The sequence below is a fragment of the Ahaetulla prasina genome, chromosome 3, assembly GCF_028640845.1.
Source record: "Ahaetulla prasina isolate Xishuangbanna chromosome 3, ASM2864084v1, whole genome shotgun sequence".
In the NCBI taxonomy this organism is placed as follows: Eukaryota; Metazoa; Chordata; class Lepidosauria; order Squamata; family Colubridae; genus Ahaetulla; species Ahaetulla prasina.
The window spans coordinates 180,505,674-180,524,974 of NC_080541.1; the positions used below are offsets into that span (position 1 = coordinate 180,505,674).

A 19,301-nucleotide genomic window follows, 5' to 3' on the forward strand; every position below is an offset into this window, starting at 1 on the left:
CGAGACGAATGCGGAAGCTGCGGGGTCAACACCAGCGCCAACGCTGCAAGTTTAAAGACGCGACATGTCGGCGGTGTGGGAAGAAAGGGCACCTAGCTCAAGTTTGTCGAGCGCCCAACCTTCCCGCCGAAATTCAAATCGCCAATCAGAGCGCTGAATCGGCAAGGCGACCCGCGATTGGCTCAAACAAAAAGGCGCGGATTCCAACCAAACAACTGTGGTCATAGGCCGCCCACCAAAGTGGAGAAGAAGATCTTCACCAAGCCAAAATAGAGGGAGTACGGTGCCGACTTGAAGTAGACACGGATCAGCGATCACCATCATGTCCTGGGACACTTTGGCGAAGTCGCTGCCGTCCGTCGCTAAGCGCCACCTGCAAGCACAACGGCCACGAGTCCACGACTACCAGGGAATCGCATCCCTGTTCGAGGGACCACCTCCGTCCGAGTCGAGTACGGCCACATAAAAAAAGACCCTGCCCATCACGATCGTCGAAGGAACTCTGCCCAGTCTGTTGGGACTAGACTGGTTTCGTGCCCTGGGCATGGGAGTGACTGGCATCTACAGAAGTGACTGTAACCTGAAAGACATTCTCTTTAACGAGTTCGAAGATGTCTTCAAGGACTGCCTGGGCAAGTACAAGGGGACCCCTATTTCCTTCAACTTAGACCCCCAGGTAGCCCCCATTAGGCTTAAGGCGAGGAGAGTCCCTTTTGCCCTAAAACCGAAAATCGATAAGGAGCTGGACAAGCTCATAAATCAGGGGATTTTGGTGCCAGTCGATCACGCAAAGTGGGAGACGCCAATCGTCACCCCCATAAAACCGGACGGGTCAATTAGAATCTGCGCTGACTACAAGGCGACGCTTAACAAAGCCTTACAGAAAAGCGCTTACCCGGTTCCAGTGGTGCAACACTTATTGCACTCTTTGGGGCAAGGGCAAGTCTTTGCAAAGTTAGACTTGGCCCAAGCCTACCAACAACTGCCAGTAGACGCCCGCACAGCCGAAGCCCAAACGATTGTGACGCACAGGGGGGCCTTCAAGTGCACCCGATTGCAATTTGGGGTCAGTGTGGCACCAGGGCTGTTCCAAAACCTGATGGAACGACTACTGCAGGGGCTCCCAGGGGTAGTTCCCTACTTCGATGATGTCCTAATTTCAGGGGAAAACATGGAGGAATTGGGGGAGCGGTTAAGAAAGGTCTTGAGCATTTTCCGGACAGCCGGATTAAAAGTCAAGACAAACAAATGCCAGATAGGGGTCGAATCCGTCGATTTCTTGGGCTACCGGATAGACAAGAAAGGAATTCACCCTACTGAGAGCAAGGTTAAGGCAATTAGAAGGCTCCAGCGCCCAAAAACAAAGCAGAGCTGCAGGCATTCCTGGGATTGGTTAATTTTACGCGGTCTTTTAAAGAACAAAGCAACTGCTATGGAACCGCTGCATAGGCTCTTAGGAAAAATACTGTTTGGTCTTGGGGAAAGTCAGAAAATAGGGCTTTTGAAGCAGTAAAGAACCTGCTCTCAAGTGATAGCCTGCTCATCCAATATCACGACTCATTACCCCTAGTGCTGGTTTCATATGCCTCCCTTATGGGGTGGGGCTGTACTCAGCCATAGACTTCCAAACGGCACAGAAGCCCCTATAGCTTTCTACTCTAGAACGATGTCCTCCCAGAGAGGAACTACAGCCAATTAGACAAAGAAGCACTAGCCATTGTATCAGGGGTCAAAAATTCCACGAGTATGTCTTTGGGCGGAATTTTGAAATCGTGACTGACCACAGACCGCTACTAGGGATACTGGCTGGCGATCACCAACGCCTGTGGCACTTTCGCCACGCTTGACCCGATGGACTATATTCTTAGCCGCTTACTCCTACAAGCTGCAGCATCGACCAGGAAAAGAAGTGGGCATGCAGACGCTTAAGCCGATGCCCACTACCAGGGGCGATCAAGACCCCACTCCGGGACGCCCATCCTACTTATTGACTCGTTGACTCTGGCCCAGTCACATCTAAGGAAGTGGCTCGGCATCATACCGACATTGTGTTAAGGACTGTACTCGGTTGGGTACAGAGAGGGTGGCCCGCTGCCGGGCTTAACGGTTCAAAGAATTTGTTAAAAACGAGATGAGCTCTCGGCTCAAGGGGTGCCTGTTATGGGGTGATCGTGTAATAATTCCTGATAAGCTAAGGGGAAAGGTATTGGACCTCCTCCACGAGGGTCACCCAGGGATCGTAAGGATGAAGGGGTTAGCTAGAAGCTATGTATGGTGGCCACTCATGGACGCAGAGATTGCTGAGAGGGTAGGGAAATGCCAAGCTTGCCAAGAGTCCAGACCTCTACCCCCAACGGCCCCAGTCAGAGAATGGGAAAAGCCCCAAGGGCCCTGGTCAAGAATCCACATTGATTTTGCTGGCCCTTTCCACGGCCAAACATTCCTAGTGGTTGTGGATGCATTTTCTAAATGGTTGGAGATCATACTCATGAAATCCACCACGGCCGAAGCAGTAATCGCAACCCTGCGCCACCTATTCGCAACTCACGGGTTGCCGGACACTCTGGTGTCCGACAATGGGCCCCAATTCACGGCAGCCCAGTTTGAAGAATACCTGGCAGAGGAAGGCATCCGACATGCCCTCTCTGCGCCTTTCCACCCTGCGTCGAATGGCCTTGCAGAGCGTTCCGTCCGGAGCGCTAAGGAGGCATTGTCCAGGCTCAAGCCAGGTGACTGGCAAACAAAAATAGACTTTTTCCTAGCCGTCCAGCACAGAACCCCAAGCACGGCCACCGGGAAAAGCCCAGCCGAATTGCTAATGGGACGGAAACTCCGGTGCCCACTTGACCGCTTGAACCCCCATTACACACCAGAGGGTTACAAGGGAAAACTAGAAAAGACAAGGGAAATGAGCATAGGCGACCGGGTGTGGGCCCGAAACTATGGGGACGGCCCTAGTTGGTTCGCAGGACAAATAATAAAGATAACCGGCCCAAAATCGTACGTGGTAGAGCTACCCGACAACCGAGTGTGGAGGCGCCACATAGATCAGTTAAGGAAACGAATAACTGACCAAACCAACCAAATGAAACAAATCATGACCAATACCAATTTGAATCCACAGCTGACAATGACCCGGGGGAGGCGCAAGACTTAGCTGAGGTCCCAGAGTTCCAGCGACGCCATCAGGTCCCCGAGGGAAGCAGCAGGGAAAGTTCCAAAATTAATCCAAGGCCGGATGGCCAAGAAAAGAGTCGGCCAATAATCCGGAGCCCGATGGCCCAGAGAAAGAGCTGGGAGGAGAAACAGCCCTCCGACCAGCTCAAACACCACCCAGAACTGAACCGCAGGTCAGAAAGAACTAGAGACGCCCAGGTTTTTTGCGTGACTACGACGAAAAATAACATGTAAATAAATATGTAAATAGAGGCAAAGTGTTTTCTGGGAGGGGAGGAGTGTTATGTATTCTTGTTTGTACCTTTAAATATTTGAGCGGGAAATCAGCACGTTGCTGATTGGACGAAGCCTCCAGCAGAACTGTATAAAAGGAGAGGTTTTTCCCCCAGCCTGTTGCTGGGTTCACCCTATATTAAAGAGCTGTTGTCACTACCCTGGTCTCCAGCCTCGTTACTTCCCGAACTTAACAGTTATGTTTGGGCATGTATGGAGTTGTACTTGCGTTTTTATTTTAAATTATTGAAAGCTTGTAGCTAGCTGTACGGCACAAGTATATCTTAGAGCTAAAAAGTACCCATGCACCCATTTCTTAGCTTCATAATCAAATTGAAAAATGTGCCTTCGTCTTGTTTAATATCTTTACCCCTAAAAAGCTAAAACTGGCTCTAGATTCAGTCTTTTCTAAAATGTTTCTTAGTTTGTTACACTTCAAAATGTGTGCTGTGTGTGACTTGAAGGTACAGAATGACATGGCTTGTTCATCTCATCCCAGAAAATGTACTAAGATAGTTCCTCTCCTGATGACCTTACAATTTATGTTGCTTCTCTTAAAACTCACATTTTGTCCATCATTCAAGTTTGCCTTTCATCCACTATATTTGATTGAATGCCTCTTTTGTTTTTTAAAAAAGTCCTGGTTTAGTTTTTGGCATCTGCAGAAAGGCCAAAAATCTGGAGAGTCATTGCAAGCACATTAAAATCTTTCTTCAACTTGGGCTCCCTCCAAAACCGTAGATTTCCATGTCCAGAATTCCCAGATATCATATTTATTACTGAGAAATTTACAGTTTTAGAGGAGAGAAGTTTGCATTATTAATAATGTCATCCAACTGGAATAAAGGTCTGATCTAAGAGATTTCCTTACATATCTCGTTCTTGCAATATGTGCTTTATTATGAAATTTTCTGAAAAACCAAAAATACACTTTTTACTAAATAGGGCTGAGGGTCTGGATGTTCATGTTTGAAAACTGGAAATACAGACATGGGATATCCTATAGTTTTGAGGGAGACGCTGATACTTAAACTTGTATATTTTGTCATTGGGAAGATGTTCCAAAGCTACAATGGCTTTTGCCATGGGCTTGCTAATTTGTAAGATAGATATCAGGTCAGAGGATAGGATGATAAGGACAGATGGGCAAACTGGTATTGTACAGCCTACAGCAGATAGGACAAAACTGAACTACTAGTAGATGGATTGCGGGCTGGCAATTTGGAAACACCTGAGACATGTTTACTTGTGACAAGTTATCAGATCCAGGAAGCCAGCACTCTTGAAAGTGCCTTTCATTGAACCATTGAGCCGATTCTTTTATTTACTGATCATAAAAGCAGGAGCATTATTAGTTTGTACTTTAATTTCCTGGCTGGAGAGTTAGCTCTTACTCATATAAAAGTTATTAGTGTCTGATCCAAAACAGAAAGCCTGATATATGTTATAATTGTAGGAATTATATTGGTCTGAGGAAAGTATACAGCACTATGACTGTGTGGTTGCCTATTTCAATTTATGAATGGGATTGTTTTGTTATGGGAGGCAGAGGAACAGGCTCCTACCCACACAGCCTCCTATGCCAGTTTGGAGTGGAATGAGCAATAATCTGTACAGATCTAAGCAACATCACCTTAGGTCATACAGCTCAGTAACAGCTGTGAACCTTGTCCATCCACCTCCTGTTATTCCCCCCCCCCCCCGGGAGACTGACAGTCCTGTGATAAGCTCCAGACAGAAACTCAGAGTGACTTTCAGATTGACTCACCCCGTAGGGGTGGGGAAGTGCTGTGCAAACAAGTGTGGTTGCAAAAAGGAAGGCTTGGAGTCACCCTGGCTGCTGGGAAAGCAATAAAAAGTGATCCCTACCATATAATGCCCGAGTTTTGAATGGCCCATCTGGGCATCTGTGATGAGTTCTCATGGTCACTTCTTCCACTGCTGGTTTGCTTAGCACTTCCTGCCAACCTTATGGCATAGCTTCTATAGATTTACTTTTTGCTGGGTGGGGGGCAAACAACAGATTGGGCACATGGTATCATCAAAAATTAGAGATAACATGTAAGGTAGATAGAATTCTTTCTCTCCAGCAAGTTTGTTTCCCTCCCTCTCTCTCTCTCTCTCTCTCTCTCTCACTCTCACTCTTCCTTCCCTCCCTCCTTCTCTTTGTCTCTCTCTCTCTCTCTTCCCCCTCTCATTGTCTTTTGCCCCACAATTTTCTCCAGACTGGAAATGTGGTTTAGTTACTAACGATGAATGGAACCTAATGGCCTGGAGACTTGGGTTTTATATATCAACATGTTCTGATTTGATCCTCACTCTGTTCTGAATTAACTAAGAGGCACTTCCCCTTCCGACAGTTTTTGGATAATAATACTGAATTATTGTATGTACAGTATCACTATAAAATGCTAAATTATTATTGTTAATTCTAGTTAAGGTTCTATGCAATCTTAGTGACAAGATAATTTAAATTTGTATTCCATGTGAATTGGAATATTTAAATGTACATCTGAAATTATCCCTTTTCATATTCTTCATATACTTAACGGTTTACAGAAAGCAACTTCTGTTAAGACTGTAACCCTCCAGATGTTTTTAAATATAAACTGCTAGCAGCCTTATTCATTGTAATAAGTTCTAATGGCCTGTGGGAGTTGTAGTTCAGTAATAATTAGAAGTCCAAAAGCCTTTTTATTTTGTTTTGTTGTGAGGTTATGTGCTAGATCAGGCACTGAGACACAATTCACAAAGCAACATACAACATTCATGCAAAAAGAATCCACGTAGTTCACGTTTAGGTTTCTTATGAAAACCAAGGAAGTCCAGTTGCCTTTTGGAAATGCACTTTTGAGACATCCATAACCTGGATGATTGAGAATCTCTATAGACATTGTCACAGTCAAATGATTTCTCCTGACTGAATAGAAAATTTGGAAGGTGGGAATGGAATAGAATAACAGTTGGAGAAGAACTTGGTGGTCTTCTAGTCCAAGTCCCTGCTCTGGCAGGAAACCCTATACCATGTCAGACAAATTGTTGTCCAGTGTCTTCTTAAAAAACTCCAGTGTTGGAGCATTTACAATTTCTGGAGGCAAGTCATTCCACTGATTAATTGTTCTAAGTGTCAGCAAGCAGGAATGTAATGTGAGTCTTGGGCAGTAGTGTGCTGAAGCTGGCTCATATTGGCTTATGAGAGTCAACTGTTGATTTTTTGGGAAACTTTGTGAGCCAGCTGAAAGCAGAGTTTAGCCCTGACGTCAGTGGTGGGATTCAGCCAGTTCGCACCAATTCGGGAGAACCGGTTGTTAACTTTCTGAGCAGTTCGGTGAACTGGTTGTTGGAAGAAATCATTAGGGCAGAGAACCGGTTGTTAAATTATTTGAATCCCACCACTGCCTGACGCCTAGTGTGCAATGAATTGTTAGCGTCTAGTGGTACAGTATGGCAGCAGCAATGGAGCCAGATGTTAAATATTTATCTATTGATCTTGGGTATGTTGGTCTGGTCCACATTGGAGCCCTAAGTAGAACCTTTGCAAGATAGAGGCCTTTAGATAACCAAGTTCTGACAGCAGGTTCTGCAGTCAGTGGAAGGCCCCCATCCAACCCTTTCTTTTAGCATTGTTCATGCTTACTTTGTGTTTGTGTACAGCATACCTCAGTTGTGCCCTTTTTGTATTAGCAGAAGACGTTACAGCATTTTCCAGGTGTGATCATACTGTCTGTCTCCACATCCTGGGTTTGACGATGAAGAGTAAGAATAAAGATGAGACCAGCGATACCGACAGTGGCATCATAATCCAGTCCGGTAAGTGACTAATGGGGAAGTTTCTTCTTGGAAAAATGCAGACATCTCGTGGATGCTTTCGTGTGTCAACAAGTTCAAGCAACAATATATACTCTGCTGGGGTCTTTTTTCGGTGGCTTGCTGTAGACTGAGGTTTGCTTAGTATGGCTGTTGCTAACAGTCATTTGCTGCAATTGACACAAAATACAGCTGTGCACAGAATCCCACACCTTGTTAGTCATGGCTGGCTCAACAGTCAGAGTTTATCAGTGTGGCTTTATCTCAGATGGGTTATGATGTTGCGCAAGATTTAGTCTTTACATTGAAGTGAGGAAGGGCAACTTTGCAAAATAGGAATTGATTTTGGACAGGAAACAGAGCCAGGAGCTGGTGACAACAACAGTTGTATCAGATTGGAGGCATGATAGGCCAGGGTGGAGTCTTCTCTTTGGCCTGATGCTTGCCACTCATCTTGCAGTATAACTTATTACCCCCTGCAAAACTTTTCAGTTGCCCTGAAATACAGGCTGTTATATTGAAGAATTAATCCTTTCTTTTTCTGAGTAAGCAGACTCTTGAGAAGCTATTTCGTTAGAAACCTAAGCATGAAATGTTTTGCATGACTGTTGTCTGATGCCTTGTACGTCTTTAGCTATTTCTAAACTTTAAAAATTGTTGAATTGCTAAAAAGCGCTGTGCCACATACCTTTGTAGCAATAATAATAATAATAATAATCTAGCCACAAATCAGCTAAAGTAATGCATATACAGTTAAATGCTTCCTTGTATAGGAAATTGGTACATGTCCAGTGCTGTGTGCTGATTCATAATTTATTTTAATCACAGTTTATTGAATAAATTACAGAAGCTGAGTGTACATATCTCACTAAGTCAAAACAAAGCAGGCTGTTTTACAACCTGGCAAGATTCATAAGCCCAGCCTTTGATGTGACTCTGGTTTAGAGCCTTTCTTCATACAGGCAAGAATAAGTATAAGTGTCAGACTAGGGTTAATGTCATCTTCTGACTGCGGAACTGTATTACTTGGAACCCTGACAATAAGAATTTATAGCGAGAGAATCAGGCCCACTGGTTCTTCTTTTTCTCAGGATGGTTTGGTTATTCTCGCAAATTACCATAGCATCCTTAATAACACAAGGAAATGCTAAGAAAGAGCTGATGTGGATTATTCCAATGATGATGTAGTCTAATTGCCAACAAAACATGTTCTGGTCAGGGGGCAAACCTGGATTTTCCTTTTAGAGTCTTGGATAAAAGCAGCATTAAGAAGTACAAGCATAATGAAAAAGTATTTTCTTGGGACTACAAGAAGCTTAGTTGTGGCACACCTAGCTGGATTTCTTCGTTTGGAAAGAAAGAAAAGCTAGTTCCATGGGCACTTGGAAAATTGATTTTGAAGTAAATAAATTAGGGAATTCATCACCCAACCTCTGCTTTCTCAGCAAATTCCTTTTCGTTACCAGGAGTTTATTACCCTATACAGTTTGCACATCTGAATAAGGACTGCTCTTTCTTCAGTGCCACCAAATTTGACAGAATCTTGCCCTGCCCTGCATTATGAATCATGTATATGGAACTAATTGTCAGTGCCCTGTTGGATTGAAACCTGTATGGGCTGATATCATATGCTTGAAAGGAGTCATAAAGCTGACCAAGCACCTTGCTGTGGGGGAGGGGGAGGGGTCTAGTTGCTCCGTTTGCCTGGGCATGGACCCAGGGCTGGGGGCTGCAGGCACTTCTTCTTCCTCGGCTTGTCTGGGCATGGAGCCAGGGCTGGGGCCGGGAGGCATGCTAGGACATTCCTCAGCGTTCGGAAGCAGATAAGACGGGTCCGGCTGCGGGGAAAGCGGACGAGACACAACACACCTCTGATCCCATAGGAAGAAGTCTTGTGTAGAATCCTCTTAGCATTTCTTCCCCAGCCCATGGGCAGATCAATAAATATTTTATTTTTTTCTTTGCTAATAACATAACACTTAGGGATATTGGCCTTAGGCCTTGCCTTTATCTTGTCTGTAACAAATTAGACCTGCCTATTGTCTATGAAGTGAAGCTACTCAGTCCTTGCTGTTGGACCCATTCCATGCCTCATCCGATGAGCTCTTTTGAAGTTAAACACAGTTTTGTGATAACAGCGTTATTGGTCTTTGAAGATCCCTTTACAATCCCTGCCTGTGCTCAAAAGAAGCTGCCAAAGGCCATCTCTGTCTGACTGATCAAACATTATCAGAATCTATCCTGTCAAGATTTCTTTTCTCTATTGGCTGACGAATCAATCTGTACTTTTTAAAAATTGTTCTTTCAGGTCCTGATAGCCCCATGGCTGCAATGAAGGATTTGACTCAAGCCATGAGGAAGCAGCAAAAGGCCCTTGAGGAACGTCTGGAAGCCTGTTTACAGGAACTACGAAGATTGTGTTTGCGTGAAGCAGTAAGGAGCCGAGAGAATTGTAGAACTGTTAACCTTATTAGGGATTTGTAAAGCTGCATTCCTACAGGAAAAAAATGCATGTCTGGAAGGGCTGGGATTCCACTGTCCAAGGAAACAAGAAGGGCTTTCTATGGAGATCAAGTGATACCTAGGCTAAGTGTGAGGATAGTGAAAGAGTAAAATGGATCTCACGAACACTTGGTCTGTGATAGAACAAGTGCATGCATCATTTAAGAAATAGATTGGTGAAGCAACTCAAGTCTTTTAATTAGAACTACACTTAAGAGTCTCCCTTCAAGTTCCTTAATAAACCTGGTGAAGTTTTTTTCCACTTTGCCGTAGAGTGCAGCAGTTAGTTGATATGTGAATATGGGGCAATTTCTACCAAATAAAATCAGTCCCATCAAGCCATTGTTCTCTTCTATAATAATGTATAAGCACAACTAAAAAAAAGTTACCAAGACTCCTACTGGGAGTCTCCTCCTGAATATTCTATTGTCTCTAGAATCTAGTTCTTCCCTTGGATCAGTTCATTGATTGTCTTCCTGTTTCTCTTTGACTGATCACCAACTTATAAAAAGCCTCTTAGAAATAATTAGTTTAGAAATTAGCTTGCAATGAATTCAGTCCTGGATATTTTCCCAAGCATCAATTTTTGGTCATTCTCTCTGCCTGAAATTAATTGAAGGCTATTTAGGAAATAAGAAAAAAGCCAAAAGCTAACTGCACACCAAGCCCATTAAAATTAATGTGAACTTATTTGTTTCCTTTTATTGATGTGTGTGTGTGTGTTATGTGCATTTGTAGTGAAGCTCATTTTCAGGCCCGTGACTAAATGCAAATTCAAAAAAGTTAAATAAAATACACTGTGGTGCTGTGCTAAATAAATAGATTAGATATTGCCTGTGACCCTTTGGCAATCGGCTCCAGCAGCAATCTCTGTTAAATTGCTACTTCAGGCAGCAGAGCAAATAGCATCCTATTTCCAGGTCAAGGTATGCAATGCCCAAGGCCTATTCAATCATTATGGCAGCAGAAGCAGAAGAATCACATAAATATCTCCCCTCCTATCTGGCAGGAGAAATATATTAATAAATCAGTTAATAACAAATAACAAATATGCTGCTCTTTCATGATACTCAGCTTTACATTGCCTAACATTAATATCTCCTTGACTTACACTGCTTCTACATATATTTATTTTTTGGCAGGAATTGACAGGAATGCTGTCTTCAGAGTATCCCCTGAAGCCAGGAGAGAAACCCCCGAAGGTCCGCCGTCGAATTGGTGCTGCTTTCAAACTGGACCAAAAGGCTATTCTTTTAGGAGCAGTAAGACATCTTACTCACAATATTGGGGGGGTTCAGAGAATGTGGATGAGCACAGACATTTGAGTTATCCGGGAGGTTCTGCTTTTTTTTTTCCCCAGGAGGAAAAAAAAACACAATTGAATTGCAATTCAGTCATGGATACAATTGGTTTGATTAGGAAAGAGGTTCTGGGAATCCCCATTTGATATTCTGACCTCCAAAGCAGAATTTACCAGATCAGCATCTAATTTTGCTTGCTCCAGTAGTTAATAGCAGTAGTCATAGGAACTTCTGCTGCTAAGGCTTTTTGGAACAGGGTGGAAGAAGAGCAGCTTTGCAATGCTGGTGATCTTAGCTGAGTACAAGTCTGGCATCTCTATTATCTTAACCAGCTCGGTAAGGACTCCTTGTTCTTTCTTAATCTTTATAAGGCCATCTCAGCAAAGATTGGGCCAGTGTTCTGAAACTTAAACATTTCTATAGGTTCAGCCATAAAGGCACAGAACATTCTTCAAGAAGCACCGAGGCTGAGAAAAGATATTTCTTCCTCCTGTTTAGCTGGTTTATGCAGCTTGATCATTTTGTACCTGTTGTTCTTTTCATAGAGTTAGATGCTTCAGGGTAGAAGGATCCCAACACTGCCAGTCAAAAGCCAATATATAGTACACACACACACACACACACACACACACACACACACACACACACGAAGTTCACTTTTAAATGGTTTGTTTCAGTGGTGGGTTGCTACTGGCTCGCCTCAGATCAGGTGAACTGGTAGCGGCAGGAGGCTCTGCCCACCCACCCGGATGGGTGGGCAGAAGCGTCACGTGCCCACGAGCGAACTGGTAGCGATGGGTTTTGAAACCCACCCCTGGTTTGTTTTATACATAAAGCTCCGTCTCTCTTTGAAATCTGGTTCAGCTAACCCAGAAAACCTTTTTCTCTGTAGAAAAAGATTGCATGGGATCTTTACAAGTTGGGGATTCCCAGTTAAAGAAAAAGTGTCTGAAAGTGATTTTCAGTAGGAAGTGAAGGTAGATAAATCATCCCAAAGGGACAAGGAAGCCTCCAGTTTCCTTCCAATCAAAGATGTGAGATGCTGCGTCTCTTTTGCAAATAGTCTGTCTCCTGCCTGTGTCCTTTTCTCAGTTTTACTAATTGCATAGTAAGGGCAGCATGTAGTCTGCCGTTTGTTCTCTCATTTGCCTCAATGAGAGGCAAAGAGCTAAATGAAATTGCTCTTTTGGAAGCCCATTGCTTCTCTTTGTCTCACGCACACAGAATCATAGGCATGCTCATGTACATTCACACACTATTCTAATCTTGGAAAGGTTTTGTTTTTCTCCTTAACCTCCAAGCTCACTGAAATATTGCTTACTACTTTGTGTTTCCTCCTCAACTATTAGGAACCTGTTGTACTGGAAACAGAAGATATCTGCTTAGTCGGTAGATAGTTTTTTCTCATCCGGTTTGCTAGGTTCAGCAGGCAGCTGGGAATTTTGCCTTAGACATCAGTCCAGTAGAATATACAAAATAGCACACCCTTTTAACTGCAGATTACTTAAATCCAAAATAATCACCACCTAAATCTTTAAATTGGATTAGCATCCCTACACTGCTTGTAAGTATGCTTTGAAAGAACTGAAAATCATTCTTTGTGATTGCTGTTTAGTTATTCTAGCTGCAAATGTGACAGGAGCATTATATTTAGTGAGGGAAGTGTCTGGTGCCTTATGCAATATTATCTTGGCCCATCTTTTCCCATAACTCTAGAAACATAATATATACCTTTGCTTGTATTTTATGTTAAGCATGACCTTGCCCTGCCTGTTTTTCCTTGTTTATTGAATGTTATATATATATGTGTGTGTGTGTGTGTGTGTGTGTGTGTGTGTGTGTGTGTGTGTGTGTGTGTGTATATATATATATATGTATATATATATATATATATATATATATATATATATATATATATATATATACACATACATACATACATACATACAAGAACTATTAGGAAAATTGATTTGAGACATAGTATATTTTGCACACTTAGTCTCAGCATAATTATTGAATCACGAAAATTGGACCATGAAGGGAGATGTTATTTCCAGAAGAATTAACTTATCTTCAGCCTAAATCCAATTAGTTTCCTTTCTTTATGCACTCCTATGCCTGAGGGAACTTCATTTTGTTGTCTCCATCAACCTGTAAATTTTCTCATACTAGAATGCTCACTGTATATGTATACACGTGTATGTGTATGCTCTTATGTGCACACATGCATATGGTATATGCCAGTAGTGAAATGCAAAATTTCGCACGAACCTGTAGTTTTTATCACTATCAGTTCACCTGAACCAGAGCGAACTGGTAGCATTTCACCCCTGGTATGTGTAAGGGAACTCTGGAATCTCTTCTGCAACTGAGGATAGGGAAGATGCTGTTTTTCAACAGGCTGTATTTGCCTAGCAGATCCAACAGGGATATAAATGGCAGTTCTTTTATTAGTTTGTGAGCGATTTGGATTGTTATTACTTATGTTCCACAGATTTTTATGACATGTTGCCTGGAACATCAGTCATTCATGGAGAAAATCAAACAAACAATCCTTTTGTGCCAGAGATTTTTTTGTGTGTGTGTGGAACAATACACTCTGCTTTAAAACAGTGTTTCTCAACACTGGCAATTTTCAGATGTGTGGACTTCAACTCCCAGAATTTCAAGGGTAGCATGCTGAACATGCTCCTCTGAAAGTTGTTAAAAACATTGATTTCCCCCCCATTTCTACTCTTTATCTGTTTTTCCCATCCTAGACAAAAACATCTAGCCCGAAATACTGTATTTTCCCCCATTTCCCCCCCCCAAAAAGGGTGAAAATCTGGGTGCATCTTATACTCCGATTGTAGTCCTGCCCAGCTTCTCAAATGGAGGTTTTAGAGGCTGAAAAAAGCATCAGAAACTTAAGTTTCAGGAAAAAAGCCCCCAAATAGAGCTTCAGAAAAAAAGCCCCAAACAGAGCGTCAGAAAAAAAAGCCCCCAAACAGAGCTTCAGTGGCTTTTTTTCTGAAGCTGTTTGGGAGGCTTTCAGAGGCAGAAAAAAGTTTTTTCTGAAACAGAATTTCAGAGGGAGAAAAAAAAAAGCCAGAAAAAGCAAGGCACAGAGCTCACAACCAAGGAACCTGTTGCTAAAATTCACCTCTGGGAACAGCTGATTAGGCCAATTCACCTGCCAAGCAGCTTTTTTCTTATTTTCCTCCCCAAAAACTAAGGCACATCGCGTATTCCGAAAAATACGGTAATCATTGAAAGAAACAAACAAACAAAAATGCTATTTCTCTTATGCAGCAAAGATTTCCTTGCATGATCAGTATCAACCTTAATTCACACAGATTGCCCATGGGCCAGTTGCACTAGCCTTACAAAACATGGCTGGCGTTTGCTTCTTTGGAAACCCCCAGATCAGCATACAATGACTAAGTGTATTGCTAGAAAGCATTCAAAACATAACTAGGTAAAAAGAATGTATCATATTTAATTACCAAGATGTCCACAAAAGGAGTCTTTGGAGCAGATAATGGGGTGATGATATCAGACCTGTGCTGACTTTTCAAGGAGTGACTCTAAGTTCTGACACTTTAAGATCCCCTTTCCATTCTCTTTAAAAGGGCAGGCACACCACCCTTTGCTAAGAACCACTCAGAAAAGGCAGATTTTTGGAATATACTCTCCTTCTCTTTTTCTCCAGGATCCGCTGAGCACATTAGAGAGAGATCTGGCTCTGCAGCTGCAGATTGCTGAAGCCGCTCGGTGTCTTTCCAAAGAAGAAAATCTTGCCAAGCAAGTTCGGAAACGGCGGAAAAGTGCTGTTTTGAAAGAGGAAAAGAAACTGAAGGAGTTGGAGCAAGCGCTCAGTGACTATCGCCTGGCATCCAAACAGCCGTCCCAGCTAAAGACCATTGCTCCAGCCTTAGAAGGTAAGTGGAATCAATCTGGAACATGGTCATCTAATTCAGTACAATCTCTGAAATTCATTTTTGTAACTCCTCCTGCCTCACTCAGCCACACCACTGATTTTTTATTTCCTGCTATCTTGAAGCATGAAGTATGTAAAAGCCAAGCACAAACTTAGCACAGTCCTCAAGGAAGTAAAACAACAACAGTAACCACACCATCAAATCCAGCCCTGGCCATGATGTGTTAGAACCGTGCTAATTTTGCATCATTTTTCCTAGGGAACGTTAGGGGTGACCCTTCTGTAATTTATACAAATGCTGCACTGAATGACTTTAAAATACCTCTTACATGGCTTGGAAAGCAAATCTGAAAGTACATATTTTGGGGAGCAAGCCTGATACCAAAAAAAAATAAAATAAAAATAAGGGCCTGAAAACTTAAAAGAGATGATGGTAATAATAATAAATTCTACCTAGGGCAGGCTAATTGGTTTATTCTGTATAGCCACTACAGAGAATAAAATTAAAACCCCTTTTGACTGAAGACCTAAAAACCAGGAGGGTAGAGGCAGACACAACAAATCTCACAAGGACTAATAGTTTTTTGTTAAAATAGATTTGTTTCTCTTTAGGCTGCCACAAGGCTCTTTGTTATTATGAGGAAGTGGTTTTTGAAATTAGAAAGGTTGTCAGGAAATGAGACAGAGGTTAGAATTAAGTACATGTCCCTGTAAATCATAAGAAACAGATTAAATGAACTTTTGACAAGCACGGCTTGGGTGGAATTCATCCCAGTTCAAAGCAGGAAGCTGACCTTTTATGGCTTCTTCCTGCTGTGATAAGCTACCAAGGGAAATTTTCTGTAAGTGGTTGCCAAAGAGAACTCAAGAAAAAAAAAAAAGCAGGGAGAGGCAGCTGGAGGAGGAAACATGTAGAAGCTTGCTGTGAATGATTGATGCAAAGCTCCGTGGCATCAGATTTAACCCTTAAAAAGTCAGTCACCTAGCTTAGCTTCCCAAGTTGACCCCTGCAGCTATGCTGGGACTACAGAATTCCCGGAAACATGGCTAATAGACATACTCCCTAGGAATTCTGAAAACTCTAGTGCAGTGGTGGCTAACCTTTTTGCCGTAGCGTGCCAAAAGCGGGGGGAGCATGGTGGGAGCGTGCTCATGTGCCCACACCCATAATTCAATGCCCCCCATGCCCCGCCCCCTATGCATGCGACCCCCACTTTTGCCATGCAATGGCAAAAAGGTTACCAGTGGGCCTGGTAGGCCTGTTTTTCACCCTCCCCAGGCTCCAGAGGCTTTCTTGGAGCCTGAGGAGGGCTAAAATGGCCTTCCTGACCCCTGGAGGCCCTCCAGACACCAGAAACAGCTCATTTCCCCACTTCCGGTGGGCCCAAAAGCCTGAAAATCAGTTGGCTGGCATGCACATGTGTGCTGGAGCTGAGCTAGGGCAACGCTTGCGTGCTCACAAATATGGCTCCATGTGCCACCTATGGCACGCGTGCCATAGGTTTGCCATCATGGCTCTAGTGGAAACATGCTACAAGGCCCTGCCTGGTAGAAGGTTCATTCAGATTTTTCTTTGGTCTCTGTCACTTGCTTGACAGTGAGAACAATTAATCAGTGGAACAGTCCATCACTGGAGGTTTTCAAGAAGAGATTGGACAAGCCATTTGTCTGAAATGGTATAGGGACAAGAAGACCTCCAAGGCCCCTGTTATTCTGTTATTTTTACAGAAAATAACAGAATTTTTACGGAAAAAAATGCAATCCTGTGAAAAGAGAAGTAAGCTGTACTGAACTCAGATTTACTTGCACAAAGAATAAATGTATTTTGGATTTCAGTATTAGACTCAATCCTTGTTCATTCTTCCCTCCCAGTAGTTGGTTTTAGTATTTACTAGTTCAGATATTCTACTATGAAAATAGCTTTATTGAAACTATATTTGCATTCGCTGGGGTAATTTATTTATATCTGGAATACAAAAAGGCAGCTTATTTAAACTAGACCATTGAGTACTGTCTATGCAACTGCTTCTCAGGTTTTTAACAGGGGTCTTTCCCAGCCATATCTAGAGTTGATCTGGTTTGAACTTACGCACAAAGAGACTCTTTGTTGAATGGAAGGGCAATAGTTTGTGTAGATTGTGCAGGAGGTCTTATTGACTGAGTGAGATCATCTCTCCTCCCCCCCACCTCAGAGTCCACCTTGGTTGGACCATAAAAGGAAACTAGTGGTTATTAACATCTACCTGTTGTTTCAGAGTGAACCCTATGTAAGCTCTTTGAAATGAATCAGCTTAAGGGCATTTGTCTCTGAATTGCCCTCATGTCTCATCCACACTACATCTAAAGAGTAAAAGGAATTTTGAGCTATTAATTCACAATTTGATATTTTGACTGTAGGGAAAAATGCTGCCTGAAATGCAAATCCAAATCCTTTAGATTAGTATTAATTCACTTTATCATGGAATGTTTCTTTGAGGAGGGTAGGTTTGTGTACATGAATGCTTTGGCTTGAACGATGTGGTTTGGGTTATTGGAGTTAGCCCAGTACTAATAAGATAAAAGCTTTTGTTGTCTTTTCTGTGGTTCTTTGAGAGGTTTATGACTGCATATTTCTAGTGAGTGTCAGAGACTCTAATAGCTGCTTGGAAATCTATAGCTCAAAGGAGGCCTAATTTTTGATGTTTTCTCTGATGGCATAAGTAACTGAAAAAACACTGCTGAAATTGATAGAATCTTTAGAAAGAACCCCCCCCCTCAACTTCTCACTTTTAATTACGCAGTGGGGGTGTTTACGCTCAGTGATCACAGAATGCTGGCCGGGACGGGGACATGGCAAATAAGTGGAAAGAGTGAATGAAATCCAATATCTAGAATCCTGAATAACAAACGGCTTTGCAGATCCCATTTACAGTGCCTTTCCCCATTTCTTCTTAAGGGTTCAGTGCCCCTGATGAACGTTCCTTGTTGGATGGAACGGTGAGAGGAGAAGGTAAGTTAATTAAATATGATCCTATTGGCTTTACTTGCAATGTTCTTCCCTTTGCATGCAGAGCAGAAAAAGGTCTTAGGGCATTCTGTCTTTTATGATAGAATGGCCTTGAAAATGCAGTTTCTTTCTGTACTGATTTTCTGTACCTTGATATCTTTGAACACATTTTTGCATGGTAATGTAATAACATCCATACCTATGCTTCATTACTGTATTTTACACAAATATACTCTTTTGCCCAGTCAAATAGTTGTTCAGAGGGAAGCTGATGCTGTAGCTCATCTCACAGACACACAGACATACACCCACCCACACACAGAGCAATCTTTTTCGCTCTGGGGATGGTGAAGTTGCCGTTTTTTAAATAATATTTTTTCATGCTAGAGATATGATGACCAGGGGTTTTAAGAATAGTTTTGCTTGGCAAAGGCTTAGTAAGTAAACATTCAGACAGCTATTTTAGTCATTTTTAAAATATTTATTTAAATATTCTGCTGCTGCTGTTTTTATTTAATGACATCATATTCAGCTAAAGAGATTAGCTATTTAATCACAACTCTCAGCATCATATCCAGACCATGTGACTACAAATTTGCCTGCAACAGTTTACCAAGCTTGAAGGCAAGGAAGGATGTTTATTATGGATCAGTGAAATGGTCCAAGTGTGCTAAATTTAATGTCTCCCTTTGTTTTGATTAAGGGCTGGTAAGAGAGTGCAGGTGTACAAGGTAGTTTAGTGATGTTTAAAGGACATTCAAGTTTGTAGTGACAAGCTATCATCCTCCTTTCTTTTTAAAGAAGTCCCTGTGGTGAATCCTCACCTTCCATCAAAAATTACATCTTGGATACAAATCCAGTCTCACCACAGTCCTTCATCGCAACTTTCCCCCCTTGGCTTTCTAGAAGATTCAACTCATTATCCAGCTGCTGAAGTGGAGTCCTCTCCCATCCAGAATAGCCCTTGGAAAGAAACTAGTTTGGACAAGCCGTATGAGAAGCCCAAGAAGTCAATGGGGTCCAACAGCACGCTGAGGTTAAACGTCTTCACTAGATGTTTCTACTGTGTTTTTCTCTTTGTTAAGTTGTCTCCATTTGATTTCAAAGAGTTGAGGTGAATTCATGTAAATCATAACTTATAGAAAAGCAATACAATAACTTGCAAAGTGTACTTGCAACTGTTGAAGACAGGCAGGTTGGATTAAACTTTCTGGTTCAAATCTCAATTTATTCATTGATTCTTAACATTATCCTTCTTTCCCCACTATATTAAAATTGCACTAATCTACCTTGTTGCATCCTTTACAAGAAAAGATAAGAAAAGTGCCATCAGAAT

The 19,301-nt window shown here is 42.4% G+C and overlaps 1 protein-coding gene across 5 annotated transcripts in view; it reads left to right on the forward strand.

Moving 5' to 3' along the window:
- The window catches only part of INAVA (innate immunity activator), a 50,921-nt gene that overhangs the window by 22,696 nt on the left and 8,924 nt on the right, over nucleotides 1-19,301 (forward strand). For 3 of the 5 annotated variants that reach the window (XM_058179225.1, XM_058179224.1, XM_058179222.1), the window contains exons 2-7: nucleotides 7,138-7,260; nucleotides 9,566-9,690; nucleotides 10,902-11,021; nucleotides 14,752-14,980; nucleotides 17,915-17,968; nucleotides 18,767-19,001. In XM_058179225.1, coding sequence (XP_058035208.1) covers nucleotides 7,200-7,260; nucleotides 9,566-9,690; nucleotides 10,902-11,021; nucleotides 14,752-14,980; nucleotides 17,915-17,968; nucleotides 18,767-19,001 — 824 coding nt within the window. In that variant the 5' untranslated portion in view covers nucleotides 7,138-7,199. Of the gene's footprint in view, nucleotides 1-7,134; nucleotides 7,261-9,565; nucleotides 9,691-10,901; nucleotides 11,022-14,751; nucleotides 14,981-17,914; nucleotides 17,969-18,766; nucleotides 19,002-19,301 lie in introns of all 5 variants that reach the window. The other 2 variants (XM_058179223.1, XM_058179226.1) reach the window with 2 other exon arrangements.